The following is a 17,629-nucleotide window of genomic DNA, read 5'->3' on the forward strand; positions in this document are numbered from 1 at the left end:
CGCCACCACGCCTGGCTAGCTTTGTTATTTTAGTAGAGACAGAGTTTCTCCATGTTGGTCAAGCTGGTCTCAAACTCCCGATCTCAGAAGATCCACCCGCCTCAGCCTCCCAAAGTACTGGGATTACAGGCGTGAGCCACTGCTCCCAGCCTACAAGCAATTTTAGAATATTTTCATCACCTCAAAAAGAAATCCCATAGTCACTTAGTTTCCAATACTCCCATCCTCTCCATTCCAAGGCAATCACTAATCAATCTACTTTCTGCCTCTAAAGATTTGCCTGCTTTGGACATTTCATATAAATTAAATCATAATATAAGGTCTTTTAACATAATGTTTTCAAGGTTCATTCATGTTGTAGACAACTTAATTTTAAAGCCATTAAGATAGTATACTACTGGCAAGAGATTGAAAAAAATCAAAGGAAAAGAATAAGCCCGGATACATATCTATACAAATATAGAAAGTGATATGTCACATCAAGTTTAGCTGAATTAAATAACTAAATGAGACAGGTAAACCTCACAACTTAAAAAATAACCATGATAGTATTTCATGGCCTCATGGTGAAATATTTCATATATAAGAATCAAAAACAGTACTCCATAAAGAGAAATTTAAAATTTGATAAATTAAAATAAATCTCTGTTTATCAAAAGACACCAAAAACAGAATGGAATGACAGGTCACAATGTGGGAGAAGCTATTTGCAATGCAGACCAATAATTAATTCCTGATTATATATACAATTTCTACAAATCAAAAGAAAAAGACAATCTAACAGTAAAATGCACCAACAAAAGGAACATCGAATTCACAGGAGAGGAAAACCAAGGAGCACAAAGGTATGCAAATACTGCATTTGCTACTAATTAAGGAAATGTGAATTAAAGCCACAGTGAAATACCATTACCATCAAATTGGTAAAAAATGTAAAAGTCTGACCGCAAGTGTTGGCAAGGATATGAAACAAAAAGAACTTTCATCTGCTGAGGACAGAGTAAACTTGGGAGAGTAATCTGGTATTAGTTATTAAGTTGAAAATGCTCATTCCCTACCAAGCAACATTAGCGCTTCCAGGTATATGCTTCAGAGGAATTCCTGAGCATATACTCAAGGAAATATATACAATGATGATCAGAACAGCCTTGTTTCTAACATCAAAGATCTAGATACAACCTAAATGTCCATCGACATTGATCACCATTGAAAATGAACTGGATGAACCTCACAAAGAATGGTAAGCAAAAAAGCAATTCACAGAAAACTATTCAAGTAGAAAAAAATGTGTAAGTATGCAAAACAACATTTTATTTAGATTAATACATATATAATAAATGTTTTAAAAATACATGTGCATGATAAACTCCAAATCTAAGATGATGGTTGGATTTGGAATTTATCCAAGATGATGGTTGGATCTGGAGCTCCTCTCTGGGAGACAGGAACAAAATATGGTTATGGAGGACTATCTAGAGATTTCAAATTTATTGCTAATATTTTCTTTTTTTTTTTTTTTTTTTTTTTTGAGACAGAGTCTCCCTCTGTCACCCAGGCTGGAGTGCAGTGGCATGATCTCCGCTCACTGCAACCTCCACCTCCTGGGTTCAAGCAATTCTCTTGCCTCAGACTCCCAAGTAGTGGGGATTACAGCTGCCCACCACCATGCCTGGCTAATTTTTGTAGTACAGACGGAGTTTCACCATGTTGGCCAGGGTGGTCTCGAACTCCTGACCTCAGGTGATTCGTCTGCCTCGGCCTCCCAAAGTGCTGGGATTACAGGTATGAGCCACTGTGCCCGGCCTATTAATAAAGTTGTGGTGAATAGATACAAGTTATTTACATTATTCTGTACAATTTGGAGGCTTTTTTTTTTTTTTTTTTGAGACAGAGAGTCTTGCTGTTACCCAGGCTGCAGTACAGTGGGGTGAACATAGCTCACTGCAGCCTCGACCTCCTGGACTAAAGTGATCTTTCCTCCTCAGCTGCCTGTGCACTATGGGCACTCACTACCACTCCTGGCTAATTTTTTATTTTATATAGATGGAGTCTCACCATGTTTCCCAGGATGGTCTTAAACTCCTGGACTCAAGTGATTCTCCAGCCTCAGCCTCCGAAAGTACTGAGATTACAGGTGTGAAACACTACACCTGGGCACATTTTATAATTATTTAAACACAACTGAGCAGGCCAGGCATGGTGGCTCATGCCCGTAATCCCAGCACTTTGGGAGGCCAAGGTGGATCACCTGAGGTCAGCAGTTTAAGACCAGCCTGGCCAACACGGTGAAGCCTCATCTCTACTAAAAATACAAAAAAATTAGCCAGGTGTGGTGGCACGCACCTGTAATTCCACTGCTCAGGAGGCTGAGGCAGGAGAATCACTTGATTCCGGAAGGCGGAGACCGCAGTGAGCCAAGATTGCACAACTGCAACTCTGTTGCCTGGGCAACAGAGTGAGACTCTGTCTCAAAATAAATAAATAAATAAATACAATTGAGCAAACACTTCACATTTGTTTTAGAAAACAATGTTTTGATTACCAGAAGTTTTATAAAAGTTACTCAAAACTGGGCAAAATTAAGACTCTCCATATTATTTTATTCGGAATAATAAATAAAACAAGGTAAAAAATCTGAGTATTAACTTCACAAATAATCATTTCTAAAAGCAACACCACGAATACATTCCTGAAATAATTGTTTTTCAGGGAGAGTAACCTATAAACAATAAAATGTGTGCCACAAAAAACTATTTAATTCATTCAAGTTGTTCATTACTTTCAAGCTGTAAGTAAATCTAAATATACATAAGGAGCTACTACAGTTACACAGTTTCAAAATACAATGGTAGATCCATGTCAAAATTATATTTTAAGTTACAGCAAATGTTTTCTTCCTTCCTTAGGCTATTTTTTTGGTTCACATAAAAATATTTTCCCAACGAATTCTACTGTTGGAACTAGTTAGGCCTCACCCAAAATATTTCTCTATTCATTTTCTACCAATCTCAAACAGTAAAGAATAAGTGTTCCACAGCCTGGAAGTTGGCACCAACATAAGAAAATTTTTAATACTTACTGCCCTTTCCCACTTTTGGTGGAGGAAGGGGTAACCCTTAAACATCCATCCAGAACTATTCCTTTTATTAATGTAGTTTGCTACTCTCTGAACCCTCAGCTGTACCACTGCTGTACTTATCACCTTCAGCAAACACAAACTATAACTGATTTTTAATATAAATTTCTATGCAGTAAAGAACAGATCCTTATAAAATTCAAATCCTGACAACTAAACAAATGGTATACTATCACCCTATACTGTAACTAAACTTTAATCTCCAGTGGGTAAACCCATTTTACTTACATATGGATTTTGAATTAAACCTAGAAAGCATATCGTCTCTCGAGCTCTGAAAGCAGTGTTTAACCATTACTTTTCAAACTCATAGTCTCTTCTGATAAACCTAAACATCTCCTGCTTACATTTAACATTGTTATCCAGATATAAACTATCATAATATTGAACATTTTTTTTTTCCAAATCACACAGCGTTCCCAGATTCTGATACTTGTCCTGGTTGAGAGCCACTGTATTTAAGAGGAAGATTTAACAACTACCAAAAATAGCATATTTCTAGATGCTTTCAAAGAACTGTAACTCTATATAGTGAAAAACATAAATGGGAGATAATATAAAATGAATCAACTTACACATATAACATGTTCGTATCCAAGTCAATGCAAACAACATCTTGTGGTGGGTCATGAAGATCAAAATACCTTGAGTCAACTCCAACTATAAACGGTAAAGGTGCACTAAGCACTGCAGCCAGTGAAAGAGGACAAAGGGGAATATATGGGCACTGCCACTGAAATGGAAAGATCATCTGGGAAAAAAGTTTTAAAAAATTAACCAAATTTTAAATTTGCAATAAAAATTATATAAGTAACTAGTATTACTGAAAAGGGATCACTGAAAAGCAGTTAATATCACTGTTTTGTTTACCTTAAACTTCATTCCAAAACTAAATGACTATAAAATATTACTAAGCAATACTATGAACAAATGCAATTAAAATTTTCAAGTCATGATGATGATCATTAAACACAACAAAAATACTAACAGCTTTTTGCATATTAATTCTTCTAGTATCTATACAAAGCCCACATTCCAATTTTATGGAGTCAAAATAAGATAAAATGGCCCAAAATATCATAAAACAAACTTATTATCTTTAACTCTTACACATTTCATTCACCTATTAATTCTCAAAATTACCTCAGATCAAAATCCAACTAAAAGCATCAAGAATTTTTTAAAAAACTAATTACTGTCTAGGGAATGCTAATAGTTAATTAAAGAGCTCAACAAAAAAAAAATTCTTAACTGTTCAAATAAACATCAGTGATGTCTGGCATCTTAAAAATACTGTCAATAGGCTGGGCACGGCGGCTCACGCCTGTAATCCCAGCACTTTGGGAGGCTGAGGCAGGTGGATCACTTGTGGTCAGGAGTTTGCGACCAGCCTGGCCAATTTTAGTGTTTCTACTAAAACACAAAAATTAGCTGAGTGTGGTGGTGTATGCCTGTAATCCCAGTTATCCTGGAGGCAGAGGCAGGAAAATCGCTTGAACCTGGGAGGCGGAGGTTGCAGTGAGCGGAGTTTGCACCACTACACTCCAGCCTGGGCAACAGAGCAAGACTCTGTTTCAAAAAAAAAAAAGAAACAGTCAATATATAAGATATTCCTCTATCTAGACATGATGAGACAGGAAAAAAAGAGAAAAAAACATTTCTCAAGAATCTTTACCTGTTTTCCTTTACAAAGATTTACTTCAGTTGTATCATTTGTGCTTTTCTTTAAAAAAAAAAAAAGTTTTGATGTTTTTTAAAAAAAGACTAAAACATGTTAAGGCCTAATGCAGTGACTCTCAACACTTTGGGAGGCTGAGGCAGGAGGACTGCTTGAGGCCAGGAGTTCAAGGCCAGCCTGGACAACAGAGTGAGACCCTCATCTCCATAAAAAATAAATAAGTAAATGAATAAATTTTAAAAAAATTTAATAATTAGCTAGTACTAAAATTTTACTGATGATAATTTTTTTCTTCTACTATAAAAATCCCTGTTATCTTTTAAGGTCGAGTTCAATTATCACCCTTATCTGTCATCATTCACCCCAAAGAAATGCCTATAACACTTACTACCTCTGCCAGCTATTACAAAGGGTTATTCAGGATTGGAATTTTGTCTTCAAACATTTATTTAGTTAATATTTGAGCACTTGCTATGTACCAATTACTGTTCTACATAATGAGAGCTTAACAATAAATGAAAGAGATCACTCTCCTCATGAGGTTAATAGTTTAAGAGTCAGCAACTTTTTCTGTGAAAGACAGTAAATATTTTAGGCCTTGTGAGCCACATTGTCTCTGTCACAACCATTTAACTCTGCTGTCATGCATGAAAGCAGTCATAGGCAATATATGAATAAATGGCCTATGTTCCAATAAAACTTTATAGAAACAAGTGGCAGGCAGGATTTGGCAGGCAGGATTCGGCCATCATTTGCAAACACCTTGTCTAGCAGAAAGAGAGAAAATAAATAAAAGACATAATAAATAAAATATTATGTTATAGGTTGAACATCCCTAACCTGAAAATCCAAAATCCAAAGTGCTGCAAAATCCAAAACTTTTTGAGCACCAACATGACACAGAAAATAAATTGCTCATAGAAGCATTTAGGACTTCAGATTTTTAGATTAGGGATGTTCAACCAGCGTGTATTCTGCAAACATGCCAAAATCCAAAACAATCCCAAATCCAAAGCACTTCTTTCCAAGCATTTTAGACAAGGGATACTCAACCTGTATGTCAGGAAGTAATAAGTGCTACGGAAAAAAAAAAAAAAAGGAAAAGTAAAGCCAAGTGAAGGACATTAGAGTTCAGAGCAGGAGAGAGGAAAAGCAGGTTGTATTAGGACAAACAGGACAGGCCTCATTAATAAAGTGACAACAGAGCTGAAACCTGAAGAAGGTGAGAGATTTAGCCAACGGGATATATAAGAGAAGAGTGCTTCAATGAGAAGGAACAGCTAGGGCAAAGGCCTTAAGGCATGGGGAATGCCTAATGCTCCCAGGAAGGTAAGGCCAGAATGCTGGAGAATGAGCAAGAGGAAGAGTAGTGGAAAATAAGATCAGATTGCTGAGGGGCAGAGCCACTCACAAAGGACCCTGCAAGGACTTCAGATTTCTTGAGTGACAATTATCTTCTATTCAACAAAAGGTGTGTTACAACTGCATCTATCTAAGAAACGTTAGAAAAAAAGCTATGTGCTAGCAAAACATGATATCCTTCTCTTCACTTTTGCCTTTTGCAACACTATAGGGTCACTTTTTATAAAGTACTTGTACATTTCATCAATCTTTGCTATGGGTCTCCATTAATTCTTTGATATTCTTTGATATTTAAATCATTCTCCTTTTGAAGCATTTGTTTTGTGACCATTCTTTTCCAAGTTCTCTTCTTCAAATGGTAATTGGCATAACTACCAAATCATGACTTATAAATAATTTTGCATGCAATTCAGACAGCTCTCCAACATCAGTTGCATAAACCTCATATACTCTGGCATTTTTCATATGATTACCAATTCCATGAGCACTTTTTTCAACTGTTCTTGCACCATATTACTGAAATCCATCAAGAGACTTGGCCACCACGATTCTGACAAACGGGATTGAATAAACACTAATGTTTTAGTAAGGAATATTTGGGTGGGAACTTTTTTTTTTTTGAGACGGAGTCTTGCTCTGTCGCTAGGCTGGAGTGCAGTGGTGCAACCTCAGCTCATAGCAACCTCCACCTCCCGGGTTTAAGTGATTCTCCTGCCTCAGCCTCCCAGGTAGCTGGGACTACAGGCATGAGCCACCACATCCAGCTAATTTTTGTATTTTTAGTAGAGATGGGGTTTCACCATGTTGGCCAGGATGGTCTCGATCTCTTGACCTCGTGATCCACCTGCCTTGGCCTCCCAAAGTGCTAGGATTACAGGCGTGAGCCACTGCGCCTGGCCTGGGTGGGAACTTTCTAAAACTGGTCAGTTCATTAACAAATATTTTCATATTCTAACAACTTTTGCCTTCACACACAACTGTGATAACTTGGAAAAGTAATACTTAATGAGGATCCTCCTAGAAGCTGTCTCATATGGTTACTATTGTTTTCAGTCCAACAGCACTTCTCCAACCAGATTAAGATCTTGGAGACATACCCTATTTGCTGTTTTAACAAGTATTTATTGAGGGCCTACTCTGTGCTAGGCAACTGTAACAAGTGCTGAAAATACAGGAGTAAATAAGAGATTAGGTCCTTACTCCCAGGAGACTTACATTCTTAAAATGGGGAAGGGAAGAGAGGAGAGTCAGCTATTTTAAATTAAACAACTAATGGGTGATAGGGTTGGAGAAGTGGAATATCTAAAGTTCTACACAATGGCCTATAAAGCCCTATACAATCAGACTTCATTTTTTTTTTTTTTTTTTTGAGACGGAGCCTCACTCTTGTTGCCCAGGCTAGAGTGCAATGGTGTCATCTCAGCTCACCGCAACCTCCGCCTCCTGGGTTCAAGCAATTCTCCTGCCTCAGCCTTCCAAGTAGCTGGGATTACAGGCGTGTGCCATCATACCCAGCTAACTTTGTATTTTCAGTAGAGAGGGGTTTCTCCATATTGGTCAGGCTCATCTCAAACTCCTGATCTCAGGTGATCCGCCTACCTCGGCTTCCCAAATTGCTGGGATTACAGGCGTGAGCCACTGTGCCTATCAATCAGACTTCATTCTAAGTGCAATGGGAAGCCAAAAGGTTTTAAGCAGGGAACAACTTTAATAACAATTTAACAATTTAATTTTACTTACGCTTTACACAAGAGCTTAGCCTCTGTATATTATCCTATTTCACAATCACTTAGAATTTCCTATATATTCCTGATTCACAATTATTAAAAGTTGAAATAGGGAGAAATTAACCATGTAATCATTTGCATAATTTTAGAACAGCTGAAATTGGCCAGAGCCTCTCAATACAATCAGCTTCATTCTCAGGTTTTATTATACAATCATATAGTTTTTACTCTGGGAAGAACTCTAAAATATGAAAAATTGGAAATTGACATTTTTCCTAAAATAGGTATCACCTTTGTTTTCTTTATACTTCCTACTTCTCTTTGCCAGCAGATTATATTCGACTTTTACCGGGCGGGTAATTTTTCAAAGTTACTTTCTGAAAATTTGTTGTTGCTTTCAAAGTTGCTGTTTTTGAAGGAAATTTCCCTTTGGAGTAAAAATTATCTGTCAGTAATTTTGTACTAAAAGGAAAATTCTATACTTACAGCTACAACAGCTTCAGCTACCCCAGTCAAGACAGCTGGCCTAAGAGAATGCAGCAGAATTTTACTCTCAAGTAAAACAAAGAGCAGCAGTGTTGCACAATTCTCAGGACCCAGATTCATTAGCAAGGTGCTAAAGTTGGCTCCACTAGGAAAAAAAAGAGAAAAATAGATCACTGTGAACTATTTTGCTAAGACATGTTAAGATTTGCTTATTAAATTATTTCTTAAGTATTAACAGATTGAGAGTCTAGTGTTAATTTCAAGTCTTTACTTGTTTATCAATGAAAAGTAGCAAATTTAATAAGATAGATAACTGGGAGATTTAAATTCATCCTCTGGTAATAAAAGGCATTTATCAAGAAAGATTTTCCTGAATAGCCATTTGAGTTGAACTCAGAAGAAAGGAGACAAGGATAGGAGTGAAGGGGTGATAGACAATACATGCAAGGGCCCCGGGGCAAGAAAAAGCTGTTGTCATAGCCAAGAAATTGAAATAAATCTATTGTGACTAAAGCATAGTAAGGGAAAGGATGAAAACAGCAACAGATTAGGCTGAAATTGAAATATACTATTATATTTGCATTTTCAAAAGGACACACTGGCTACAGGGTGGATAAAGAACTGAAGGAAGATGAGTAAAAAGGTACCAGTTAAGAGGCTAGTAGTGAGGTAGTCTGGTAAGACATCATGGAAGTCTACTATGATGAAGATGAAAAGAAGTAAATGGATTCGAGATATTTAGAAAGCAAAAATCAGCTCACCTTAAACCTTTAGTTATGAACTGGATATGGGAAGGGGAGATGAGAAGAAAAGGGAAGTGTCCTCTACATCCAATCTTGCAACTCTCTGAATTGTTCACATTTATAAAACAGCCCCACCATCCATCTAGCTATCAAAGCCAGAAACATTAAGGCTGTTTTTGCCTAGTTTTAACTAATAGAGTTAATTGTAAAATAACAATTAACTTTATTATACTAATCACTAAAATATTTTAAAGCATTCTGCTCCAAGTGAATACATATATCATTCTAAATACCAGTAATTACCTTAGTGGTAAAGGTGTAGAAACTGGCTGTGATAATATTAATGCATCATGGACTGACAGCTTAAAAAAAAAAAAAAGCAACATAAATTAACCAAAACAAGATATAAGTTTCAAAACTACTTGTGAAATCTATATATTTAGATCAAAGGTAATACTGAAAACAACAATTTAATATGCAAACATGCTTTTTGAAATGTACTAAAATATAAAATGATAGCTGTATTTACTCAGAAGTGTTACATTAGTTCTTTTTCAATAAATGGTTAATTTGAATTTTGATTCACTTAATTGGTTAAAGTACAATTATTTAAAATTTATGGAATTACTGCTTCAGAAAAGCTTCAAATTCATTTACTCAACAGACTGTAGGCACTTGGCAGTTGCTTCGCACATTAATACTTGCAGAACTGAAATAACATTCAATATCAATAATATCTGACTTAATCCCACCATACATAATGTTAAGAATGTCTTAGAAAAACTTTTAAATGGCTTCCTTCTATAGATCAATGCTATTCAAAGTATGTTAAGTATGCCAGTATGTTAATTGTTATGGTCCAGAAAGATATACTATACAAATGAAGAGCAAACCACTAAGCAACTTTTATGACAATCTGACCTCTCTCCCATATCCAAGCACGTAATCAGTGGAACTATTATTATAGAGAGGGTATAGACCTGTTCGTGTTGCATATGTCACAAGCTGTATACCTACCTACGTCTGCTACTTACTGAAAATAAAAAACTGGTCCTTTAGCATAGTACTATTATAGACCTTGTTTAAGTTAACCCCCTCCAACCATTGCTCATTTCATATTTAATATTTATTAGAGAATCTGATATTAAGAACATGCTCAAACATAATCCTGGGTTTTACATTATTAAAATTAGCTACACAAAGGCCATGCATGGGCCAAAAATGAAAATGTTATGAACCAAGGGTCATAATTATTCCAATTCTGTACATTCAAATCCAAAACCCAGTAAGAAAGGATGTTCAGTAAAGCTACAAAGCACAGAAAATCCAAGGACTTTACAAATGCATATTGCTCCACCTCAAACCCAAAGGTATATAGAATCCACTCTGCAATGACTGGGGTGAGCATATGCAAAGTTCTCCCCAAATATACTCTCTTTTTGTTACCTGGACAAGGATTCTCGGTCTTTGTGGTGAAGGAAAAGGGATGTTTTGCATAAAATGTGAAATGTGCCTAGAAAAAAAATTTGAAATAAATATCATAATTACTTTTCTAAAATGCATCACAGGTTTTAACAAATCTTAAATATCACTATATATCATCCCAGATATGACATGGCCATTTATCTAAAATGTAGGCTAAGTAAGTAAATTTGTTTAGTGTAAACGAATTTATCCATGCCCATCAAACTTCTGAAATACACAATGTATTTCCTGACTTCTATTCCCACCCCCTATCATTACCAGATGAATAAAAATAACATAAAAACAGTTTTCATGAAAGGAGTGAATTTTTATAGCCCTGGTTATCCGTGCCAGTACAGGGAGCAACTAACTGTGCTATAATGAATTTACACTAAAACTGAATTTAATCCCAGATTTACTACTCTAACATTGGATGAACCACCTACCCATTCTATTTCTGCACCTATAAAAATTACTTCTTAAGTTTCTCCAAAGTTTAGAGCTTCTTAGGAGCCACAAAAATGCAACATATTACTTCAACTGAAAAAGATATTGATTATATACATTGATTTTATTTTCACAAGCTATTCATAGAATCTTAATTTTTCAAAAGGTTGCTAACTTGTCACTAACATTACATTTTACTTCAAAAAACTTCAAATTAATCTGACAGCTGAATGTTAAACCCAGAACTATAAATCATTAAATTGCCATTTCGAGAGTGTAAAATGAAAGTTGCAACCGTATTTCAATATCAAATTATGATGAGTTTATGCACAGTACTTTACTCTTTTAAAAGGTGATTTTTGGACAGCATTATTTTTAAACCTGTGCATAATTACCCCTACCTTATCCACTAAACTAGTATGTTTCACTGATATTCTTTCTGCTATAATGTAAAAGTTCTGAAATTGTAAGAAACATCTACGTTTACACATACTTTAATACATTACAGAAAGCTCTTGACACTTTTTGGTTTGTCGGCAGGATACATAAATTATAAACTATCATAAACAGAAGTCAGTGTGCCACTAGAAATCAGAAAAGATCATTTAAAAAAGAGTAGCTCAACATACATTTTTCTTGCTTAGGAAAGATTGCATGACAAAAAGAATTACAAACTAAAGAGAAAGCTCAAAGAATTTCTGTCAATGCTAAAAGAAAAACTTCACTTTTAACATCAATTAACTTATTCTTACTAATTTCGACATCACTTTAGAGAGGTATTACGGTTAGATTTTGGAATGGCCACTTGTATGGGTGGGTGGGTGGGTGTGTGTGCAGCAGTAACTATTTGTCTCTTAGTTATTAGAGAATAAATAGGAAGAAGAACACTCACAATATAATTTATGTAAGTTACTTCTTTAGGTGAATTCTCAAAAGATTATTATTTGGCCATCCTTGCCACTACTATCCAATTTTAAGCTCACAGTCAATGATTGAGGTGAAGAAGGGAGTAAGTAAAAAGTTGGTGGCTCATGCCTGTAATCCCAGCACTTTGGGAGGCTGACGCAGGTGGATCATGAGGTCAGGAGTTCAAGACCAGCCTGGCCAAGATGGTGAAACCCCGTCTCTACAAAAATTAGCCAGGCGTGGTGGCGGGTGTCTGTAATCCCAGTTACTCGGGAGGCTGACACAAGAGAATTGCTTGAACCCAGGAGGTGGAGGTTGCAGTGAGCCGAGATGGCGCCACTGCACTCCAGCCTGGGTGATGTCTCGAAAAAAAAAAAAAAGTGGGGTAAACGTAGCCTTCCTTCCCTTCCAACTTTGCTGCTAAAAGTTACACAAACAATCAAACATATATATTTATATACCCAGTTTTCCACCAGCCATCTTTCTAATCATATACATACTTTTCAATGGGAAGAGGATGTGGTCCAGACACAGAAAGTTTGTAGATAAACATAAGAAATTTCCTAAAAGCTTCAAAAAAAGGCCAGTGTGAGAGTAAACAAATGCATTTGTTTGTATTGATGGATTTGGAGACCATTTTTCTCTCCACAGGCGTCAATAGGCCCAGTTGCATAAGCTGTTTCTCTGATAGAAGTTCCCGAGAGTAAGGTTCATAAAACTGAATGGCAGCTCCATATACCTAAAGAGTAAGAGAATTCTGTTATAAGATTTGAGTTTGTTTGAAAAAAATTAGCTTCTCTTTTTCTCTTATTACACAAGAAATATTTGCTTGGAGTATACTTATACAGATAAATTATGGAAAAAAAAAAAAAACTCACCCAAATTTCTACCCCAGAGATAACCAGATTTTGATATAAATCCCTCAAGATTTTTTCCACATAATTTTATACATTCAACTATAAATCTTATACAAAAAGGGACGGTAACCTCTTATAACTTGCTTTCATTTTTAAAATGAAAGCATTAGAGAATGAACTCTAATGACCTCACTCAACTTAGTTTTTTGTGTGATTTTTCTTTTTTCTTTTTTTTTTTTTTTTTGAGATAGAGTCTCACTCTGTCACCCAGGCTGGAGTACAGCAGCGTAATCTCAGCTCACTTCAACCTCCACCTCCCAGGTTCAAGTGATTCTCCTGCCTCAGCCTCCCGAGTAGCTGGGACTACACCACACCCAGCTAATTTTTTTTTTTTTTCCTTTTTTTTGAGACAGAGTCTTGCTGTGTCACCTACACTGGAGTGCAGTGGCGCGATCTCGGCTCACTGCAAGTTTCGTATCCTGGGTTCACGCCATTCTCCTGCCTCAGCCTCCCAAGTAACTGGAACTACAGGTGCCCGCCACCACGCCCAGCTAATTTTTTGTATTGTTAGTAGAGACAGGCTTTCACCATGTTAGCCAGGATGGTCTTGATCTCCTGACCTCATGATCCACCCACCTCAGCCTTCCAAAGTGCTCGGATTACAGGCGTGAGCCACTGCACCCGACCTAACTTTTTGTATTTTTAGTAGAGATGGGGTTTCACCATGTTAGCCAGGATGGTCTTGATCTCCTGACCTGGTGATCCACCCGCCTTGGCCTCCCAAAGTGCTGGGATTAGAGGCGTGAGCCACTGTGCCTGGCCTGTGATTTTTTTTAATTGGGGTAAAATATACATAACATAAAATGTACCACCTTAACCATTTTCAAGTGTACAATTCACTGGTATTAAGTACCTTCACACTGGAGTGCAACCAGTTATCACTATTCATTTCCAGAACTTTTTCATTACCCGTAGCCCCCCAAACAAAAGCTCTGTGACCCTTAAATGGTAACTTCCCATTCTCTGGCCCTCAATCCAAGTCCCTTTGTAATCTCTATTGCACTTCCTGTCTCTATAAGGGTAGCTATTCTAGGTACCTCCTATAAGTGGAATCATACAAAATTTATTCTTTTGTGTCTGGCTTATTTCACTTAGAATAATGTTTTTAAGATTCACCTATATTGTAGCACATACCTGACTTTCATTCCTTGTTAAGGAATAAATCATAATTCCATCATATCTATATACCATATTTTGTGTATCCATTCATACGTTGATGCACGTTTGGGTTGTTTCCACCTTTTGCCTATTGTGAATAACCCTGCTAAAACATTGGCATACAAGTATCTGTTTGAGTCTCTGCTTTCAATTATTCTGGGTACATGCCTAGGCATGAAACTGCTGGATCGTATGGTAATTCTGTGTTTAACTTTTGGAGGAGTTGCAGCAGCAGCATTTGACTTTCTCATCAGCAATGTTCACAGGTTCAATTCCTCCACACCCTCACCTCATATGACACAAGACAGAGCTGACACTCCTCTGAAATTCTTTATTCCTTTGCTGTCTTTGACAGTACAAATTTCTCTTTGTTTCATGGCTACTTCTCTCTTTCCTATACTAGATCCAATTATGTCACCCCCCATCATTTAAATACTAGCATTCCCTAAGGTTCTAGCTTCACACTTCTATTTGGAAAATTTCATTCTCTCACGGTTTTAACTATAATCACTATACTAACAGAACACAAATCTTTATCTCTAGGTCTACCTGATCTCTCCCCTGAACCTCAGACTCCTATTTTCAAAATGACTACTCAATAATCTCCACTTGGATGTCGTACAGGCATCCCAAACCAATATTTTCAAAAGTGAACTCATTATCTAAATACTTCATCCAATATTCCTGATCTTACTCAGTTACGCTACACAATTCCCAAGCTAGAAACTTCGAAGTCATGCTCAATTCCACTTCCACTTACCACATATCAAAGCAACTACTGAAGCCCTAACTGGTCTCAAGTCAGAAGAGAAAGTATTTTAGTGAAAAGTACACTGAAGAAACAGTCCTTCAGAGGTAACATCTGATCCTTCAAAAGTTCCTCATTACAGGTAAAATGCCACAGTCCATATAAGTGGCAAGATGCTCTCAATTCCTAATAGTACCTGCTGTTGTTGTTCAACAATACAGAGCTATCAGGTACACAGACTAGTTCATAATTTTGTGCCTTTGTATATTTTGTTTAGCCTTGGTACTTCCTCTGATCTGCCCATTCCTTAATACCCATCCCCTTCTCCCAACAATCAATCCTTACTTCTGTATTTTATAAATCTTGCCAACTGTTTAGTCATTATATATATCACAGGAACCCTTGCCTTTACACACACAACATTCCCAGATACAATTATTTCAAAGTGATCTCAAAGGTTTTAACCCATCACCTTCTCCCAACAATCAATCCTTATTTCTGTATTTTATAAATCTTGCCAACTGTTTATTCATTATATATATATAACAGTAACCCTTACCTTTACACACACAACATTCCCAGATATAATTATTTCAAAGTGATCTCAAAGGTTTTAACCCATCCCCTTCTCCCAACAATCAATCCTTACTTCTGTATTTTATAGATCTTGCCAACTGTTTATTCATTACATATATCACAGTAACCCTTACCTTTATACACACAACATTCCCAGATACAATTATTTCAAAGTGATCTCAAAGTTTTTAACAAGCAGTGAAAAATGTATAAACATACATTTTACACACCTCAATGCTTACATGTCAATATCCCCTAAACAATGAATAAGCCAAGCAGATCACCCAGTATTCACATCTCAAATGAGACTTTACTGTTCTCTACTGCCAAAGTATATTAGGTAACTAATGTTTGAAGATCTTAAAATTTTCAGTTATATTTACTACTTTCAGCAGGATAAATTGTAAACGATTATTAAGCTAACAAGTTAGCAGTGGGCAATCAAGTTAATATTGACCTTCACTCGGTTTCTGTGTTCCAGGCACTATGCTGGATACTTTACATGTATTATCTTTAACACAGTGGTTGTAAAGGTGTAGCCTGTACCTGTAGAATGAGGTCACAGATGTATTTTGTTTCATCCGCATGAGTCAGTTCAGATTATATATTTTTTCAATAAAATCACCTGTTTTATTAAATTTCTTTAGAACATTTTCAATTTTTGCTGGGCGCGGTGGCTCACGCCTGCAATCCCAGCACTTTGGGAGGCTGAGGCGGGTGGATCACCTGAGGTCAGGAGTTCAAGACCAGCCTGGCCAACGTGAAACCCCATCTCAACTAAAAATACAAAAATTAGCCGGGCATGGTGGCAGGTGCCTGTAATCCCAGCTACTTGGGGGGTCAAGGCAGGAAAATCACTTGAACCCAGGAGGCAGAGGTTGCAGTGAGCCGAGACTGTGCCACTGCACTCTAGCCTGGGGGACAAGAATGAGACTTTGTCTGAAAAAAAAAGGAAGTTTTCCATTTTTAAATTTCTACTGCTATCAGCTTTTTATTCTGAATATTGTTTATTTTTGCCTTCTTTATAAATCAGCTTATGTCATTATTACTGTTATATATAATATATGTTTTACATAAGACAATAAATGTCTTTTCTCTCTAGCTGTTTTGTCTCTGCTATTCCATGATAGCACTATGATATAAAAAGAGGTGGGACAGGTCAGGCATGGTGCCTCACACCTGTATAATCCCAGCACTTTGGGAGGCCGAGGTGGGTGGATCAGTTTAGGTCAGGAGTTCAAGACCAGCCTGACCAACAGGGTGAAACCCTGTCTCTACTAAAAAAAAAAAAAATACAAAATTAGCTGGGCGTGGTGGCACACGCCTGTAATCCCACTGCTTAGGAGACTGAGGCAGGAGAATCACTCAAACCTGGCAGGCGGAGGTTTCAGTGAGCCGAGATCGCGCCACTGCCCTCCAGCCTAGGCAACAAGAGTGAAACTCTATCCCGCCCCCCAAAAAAAAGAGGTGGGATTACTATTTACTTGTTTGTTTGTTTATTTTTCTCTGTTGAAAGATTCAGAGTACAGCTTTAATCTGGAGACTCAATTTTTTCATCAACCATGGAAAACTCTCAACCATTAGCTCTTAGGATCCTTTTCTAGTCTCTCCTTCTGTAACTCATTAAATATCTGTTAGACCTTCTAGTTATATCTGCTACATTTTTAAACTCCTTTTATGTTTTACATTTGTATGTACCACATTTAAGGTAACCCATCTTCCACTTCACTAATTATCCCTTCATGTATGTCTTATCTCTGCTTTTTCTTTTCTTTTTTTTTTTTAACAAAGAGTATCGCTCTAGAGCCCAGGCTGGAGTGCAACAGTGCAGTCTCAGCTCATTGCAACCTCTGTCTCCTGGGTTCAAGCAATTCTCATGCCTCACCCTCCTGAGTAGCCGAGATTACAGGGGTATACCACTAAGCCTGGCTAATTTTTTGTATTTTCAGTAGAGACGGAGTTATGCTATGTTGTCCAGGCTGGCCTTGAACTCCTGGTCTGCAGTGATCCACCTGTCTCAGCCTCCCAAAGTGCTGGAATTGCAGGCGTGAGCCACCGCACCTGGCCTTATCTCTGCTGTTTAACCCACTCACTGAATTTTTAATTTTAAGGACCATATTTTTCATTTCTAAACACTCGATTCTTTTCCCAATCTATTCATTTTTCAAAATATCCTGTTCCTTCCTTGGTATTTTGAGCCCCTCCATTAGTTCATAAGTCATCTCAATGATATTTTAACTTATAACATCCTTTATATCATCATTCTGTCATTTCAATGTCG

At 36.9% G+C, this 17,629-nt stretch overlaps 1 protein-coding gene across 2 annotated transcripts in view; it reads right to left on the bottom strand.

Moving 5' to 3' along the window:
* The window catches only part of DENND4C (DENN domain containing 4C), a 150,240-nt gene that overhangs the window by 70,188 nt on the left and 62,423 nt on the right, over positions 1–17,629 (bottom strand). For both annotated transcript variants that reach the window (XM_025360032.1, XM_025360033.1), the window contains exons 6-10: positions 12,450–12,688; positions 10,579–10,645; positions 9,436–9,494; positions 8,390–8,534; positions 3,712–3,887 (exon numbers count right to left, since the gene is read on the bottom strand). In XM_025360032.1, coding sequence (XP_025215817.1) covers positions 3,712–3,887; positions 8,390–8,534; positions 9,436–9,494; positions 10,579–10,645; positions 12,450–12,688 — 686 coding nt within the window. The remainder of the gene's footprint in view (positions 1–3,711; positions 3,888–8,389; positions 8,535–9,435; positions 9,495–10,578; positions 10,646–12,449; positions 12,689–17,629) is intronic.

Source organism: Theropithecus gelada, chromosome 15, assembly GCF_003255815.1.
Source record: "Theropithecus gelada isolate Dixy chromosome 15, Tgel_1.0, whole genome shotgun sequence".
Classification (NCBI taxonomy): Eukaryota; Metazoa; Chordata; class Mammalia; order Primates; family Cercopithecidae; genus Theropithecus; species Theropithecus gelada.